Raw genomic sequence first — 4,781 nt, forward strand, 5'->3', positions numbered from 1 at the left:
GGTAGGTAGGTAGGTAGGTAGGTAGGTAGGTAGGTAGGTAGGTAGGTAGGTAGGTAGGTAGATAGATAGATAGATAGGTAGGTAGGTAGATAGATAGATAGATAGATAGATAGATAGATAGATAGATAGATAGATAGATAGATAGATAGATAGATAGATAGATATGAATGAATATTGTCTTCTCATCCTCATATTTGAAACTCAGTCCAAGTTATCAGCAACACTCAATGACTTGATGTATTTGAGGACTACTTTATTACAGTAAGACGAAAAAATGACCTGATGGTTGTTCTTGATTGCTGTTTAGCGACCTCTACTGGTGGTGAGGTAGTAAAAAAAAGTTTAAAACAAAGTTAAACCTTTAAAACAATTTTTATTTACCTTCTATCAAGCTTAAAATGTATAAAACAAATAAAAATAAAATGTTATCTGGTAAAGTGATTTGTTAACACGGTCTTAAAACTCAATACCTCGACTGAGAGTGATTCCCATCAGGCTTTTTTTTCCACTAAATATCCAGTTTGTGGTTTCGGGAAAGACTCCGCTGCTAACAAATTACCATTTACTCCACTTCCCATCGTGCACGTGACTGTAATTGTCGAGAAAGTTTCGTATATCAACTCTAAACAACTCTCCTTTATTTCCCACTGAGATGCGCTGAAGCTTCGAAATGTGATACTCGTTGCCGAGGGAACAAAACATCCACCGTCACCCAAATATGGTCAATGGGAAGTTCGAAGACGTATCGGCCGGCGTCTGGCGTCACGCACGTGCGGCACGCCACGTCGTGCGTAAACCAACCTGCGAGGAGGAATACGCCGATTTGGGTTGTTTTTTCTCCAACAATGGAGGAATGAATAAAAGATGAAGCTGCAGATTCTGCGGCTCCCACTCGGTTTGAAACACGAATCAAGCCCTGACGGCGCTTTACGTAACTCTGGGGCTAAAAATAGAAACGCTGACATCTTTACGCAGCAGAATGCTATGATGCTAATTTTGCTGCACTCTGGCTAAAGCTGGAAATAGCTCATGTTGGCTATTGTAGCCTATTTTATAAGTCTAAAATTATTTGCCTCTAAAACCAGACAAAAAAGGCAATCAGGTCTTAAAAGTTTATGATGTGTAATCTCAATTGAGATATTTTGTGCAATAAACTCTAGCTACATATTGTAATTATGTAAGTCTGCACGCATTTAATGTACTTTTATAAATTATTTTCATAATTTAGATTACATATATTAATATACGTTTTTACATTAGTTTCTCAAGTTAATTTTGCACCTTCTAGCACAACGTTTCTTTGAATCAGGTGTAATTCTGATGAGATGTTTTATCCAGCAGATTTTGTTTATTCTAATGAATAAATAAACAACAGCAAGAAACAATTTGTGAATGTCATGTTTTATTTCTTTTTTTTATAAGTCTTTTTGCATCTGCATCATTAATGATGAGTAAAAAAATAAACTATGCCATAAAATACAGTACATCTTGATAAAATACATGGTGTGATAGTTTTAATGAAAATATTAAGGGGAAATGACATGTCAGGGGGGGACACCTTACACCTAAACGCTGCTACATGTCACTTTTCACTTGTCAAGACTTTAGTCAATAGTGTTACATATATACTGAGCGTGAACTGACGTCACATCACAGGTGTGTGTTTTTTTTAATCACACAAAGATACCAGGTCTTCTTGGAATACAGATGATTTGTATTGCATGCATTTGGATTCCAGCACAAAGTCTCATCTCAGACAATTAAAACAAACTGGAAGAACTCAACCACAGAAAAACTTAAACCAATCTAACACGACCTTTGATGTTTAGGTTTACAGCATCAAAGCATCACACTAAGTTAATATCTGAGGATCGTAGCTTTGCTGGCTGGTTTGGGATACAAACGCGGCGTTTTTTTGTTGCATAACTTCTTCACAAGACCAGAAGTGTCGGAGAGTTGAGGCTGTCGGTCATCAGCTCCGCCGCGCCTCTCAGGGCCTCGCAGCAGTCGGCCGCGGGTTCCACCTCGAAGGAGAACGCCGTGCGGTAGCTGCTACAAGTGGGACTGGAAGACAGGCCGGGCAGCGGCTCGAGGTCGCTCGCCACCGACTTGTACAGGGTCTCCCAGTCTGGGAGGCAGAACGGGCCGCTCAGGTCGATGTCGGGCACGGAGGCGGCCGTCTCGGACGCCGCCGCCATCTCCAGGCTGGGCACCAGGTCGTCCAGGTCGTCTCCTCTCAGGTCCTCCAGGGCGTCGTCCTCGTCGTTCTCCTCGGCGCTGGAGCAGAGGAGGATGTCGGAGTTGCCCAGGATGGCCGCGGCGGGGATGCAGGAGACGGCGTCCAGGTCTGGACCCGCGGGAGGTTCTGCGCCGCTTTCTGGGGTTTTCACGCTCTCCAAGATGGAGAGGAGCTGCGGGGAGGCCGGAGGATCCTGGAGCATCGCGCTGACCTCCTCCTCCTCCTCCTCCTCCCTGTCGCTGTCATCTGCAGGCAGCTTACAGGAAGGCTTGTGGGAGGCTAAGATCTCCTCCAGCCTCTCCTTCTCCTTCAGCAGGTTGTCTATCTCAGTCTGGAGAACAGACTTCTCCTCCTCAAGCGAGTCGGTTTCCTAAAGAAACAAACCTAATGAGATTAAAAAAAAAACATTCCTTTGGAGTGATTTCACCAAATCCTGCACACTTACAGCTTGAAGGCTGTCTATCAGCTCCCTCCGCCTGTTCCGACACTTGGCTGCAGCGATCTTGTTCCTCTCCCTCCTGATCCTTCTCCTCTCCTCCTCCTCTTTGGAAGGCTGAACATCAATCAGAAGAAACAATTAAGCATCCTGCCATGTCTGCAGTTATTGTCCCCACAGCACCATCTCCTCTGCCAAAAAAAAGGGGGGAGAAAATCCTCTTCAGCAGGAAATGCTGATCTAGTCTACCTCTCTCTAATATCGCGCGCGCGCTCTCTGAAATGCTGCACCGCGCTGGCACTGGCAGCTGGACCGTGAACGCGCATTCCTCAGGCAATTTTCTCTCCTCATTCATAATTAACACAGCAGCGCTCCTTCAGCTTTAATCACCCATTAAACACACCTGTGTCGCTCACGCGTCCCTGACTTTTACGCACCTCATATTTTATCACGCGTCTTATCTATAAAAAAAATATCGCGATATTCTCGTTTTCATCTTTATCAGAGTTCAGCCTATTACAGAATTGCATTCACCCCTTAATTGAGCGACTTATTGCTTAATTGAGCCGTTAATTGACTCGGTCGTGTATACCTGCTCCTTTTGCGCCTTCTTGCTGCCGCAGGCTTTCGCCTTCTTTGCGCCTGCAGAGGACGTCTGCGCTGCGCCGCGCGTTTTGCCTTTCCCGCACGGCGACGGTGCGATGGCTGTGGGCTGCACCATCCACTTCAGCTCCGGCGACGTTGAGACTGCGGTCAGCGTGGGAACAAAGGAGGAGGCTGCCGTGGCACCGTCCTGCATGGATGGATGGATGGATGGATGGATGGATGGGGAAAATTACGCACACACGTCACTCATGAATTCATCATGTTTCTGATGCATGGGGGTAAGGGGTGTGTGTGGAGGGGGATCAGTCACGTATTTTTATGACCTTTACCCATATTTACATGGTGTCACAAATCATAAGGAAAAGAAATGTCAACGAGATCTAAATCTGCGCAAGACAAATGACGCGCGTATTTTGGTGAAATGAAAAGGTCGCAGCATAAACTGATGTAAGGAAAACAATAATAATCACACTGTACATCCAAAAAAAAGAGTTGCACAATAAATTATTTTATTCATCTTTTTTATTATTATTTATTTATTTTTAGTTTTAAAATTTTAATTTAAGGATCTTACCTTGCCTATTGATGATGACAGCGAGTCAGAAGGAGACTGGCTGCACCCAGGGGTGTCCCCGCCAGGCGATGATGCTGCCGGACAGCTGGAAGATGTGTCGAAGTCATCAGTGGTGGTGTCTGGATGCATGTTTTTTTTTAAAGATTACAGCATTAAATCAGAAGAAATAATATTAATAAGAAAACGGAGGAAAAAGATCTAGCCGCCCGTGCCTGCGTTCACTTGTACTCCCATTTGCCAGCTTTCATAAATGGTAACTGTGCAGATGTAGTGGAGAGGCCCGCCTTTTATAGTGAGCAGGAATTTTATGAATGAAATCGGAGTGAGACCGAACCATTCCGCGGAAGGAGAGCCGGCTGAGAGAAAGACGCAGCGCGCGCTTTGGACTTTAACCTTTAAATCCCTCCGCACGCCTGGGCTGCAGCGTTCTGCGACCTTTTAGTGCTCGGGCTTTCTGTTCACTCCAGTGCCCCCCAAAATAGCCAGCCCGAATGGAGTGACACCCCCGCCATGCAGAAGGAGCCCACCACCATGAATGAACTACGTCACTTTATGTATGCAGCATCTGCATCAGACGGACATGATGGTATTCATATAAATCACGACATGATTCGGGGGTAACAGACATGTTGTCCTATAAATAAATCACATTTAATAAAATGTGTTATTTTTTTTAATATTTTTCTGCAGCTTAAATCAGATCATGATGATGTAAGTCCCATCAGCTGTTTGAACCAAAAAGATCAAACGAGTCATGATTTAATACCCCTCCTCCATTGGTGTTTAGTTATTATTATTATTTTTAATTAATTTATGGAAGACAACTGCTTATCACACAGCTTTTCTCCTCCCGAATACCAGCAACAGAACTGTCGCTGGAACAATCGCTTGAATGGACTGGCCGAGCCAAATATGGCGTTTCCGGG

General features: G+C 44.5%; 1 protein-coding gene across 1 annotated transcript; it reads right to left on the minus strand.

Annotated features, from left to right (window-relative positions):
* Nucleotides 1-1,382: 1,382 nt before the first annotated feature.
* On the minus strand, nt 1,383-4,448 carry LOC106516915 (proto-oncogene c-Fos). The gene is made up of 4 exons (XM_014007524.1): nt 3,856-4,448; nt 3,268-3,468; nt 2,685-2,792; nt 1,383-2,609 (listed from the first exon to the last, which is right to left on the minus strand). Exons 1-4 carry the CDS (start codon nt 3,982-3,984, stop codon nt 1,932-1,934), a joined length of 1,116 nt encoding a protein of 371 aa, XP_013862978.1. The 5' UTR covers nt 3,985-4,448; the 3' UTR covers nt 1,383-1,931.
* Nucleotides 4,449-4,781: the final 333 nt, after the last annotated feature.

This window comes from Austrofundulus limnaeus, unplaced genomic scaffold, assembly GCF_001266775.1.
Source record: "Austrofundulus limnaeus strain Quisiro unplaced genomic scaffold, Austrofundulus_limnaeus-1.0 Scaffold42, whole genome shotgun sequence".
Taxonomy (NCBI): Eukaryota; Metazoa; Chordata; class Actinopteri; order Cyprinodontiformes; family Rivulidae; genus Austrofundulus; species Austrofundulus limnaeus.

Coding starts and splice junctions, on each gene's coding strand:
- LOC106516915 (XM_014007524.1), bottom strand. CDS start 3,984: ATGCATCCAGACACCACCACTGATGACTTCGACACATCTTCCAGCTGT. Junction 3,469..3,855: donor TGTCATCATCAATAGGCAAG/GTAAGATCCTTA, acceptor CCATCCATGCAG/GACGGTGCCACGGCAGCCTC. Junction 2,610..2,684: donor TGATAGACAGCCTTCAAGCT/GTAAGTGTGCAG, acceptor TTGTTTCTTTAG/GAAACCGACTCGCTTGAGGA.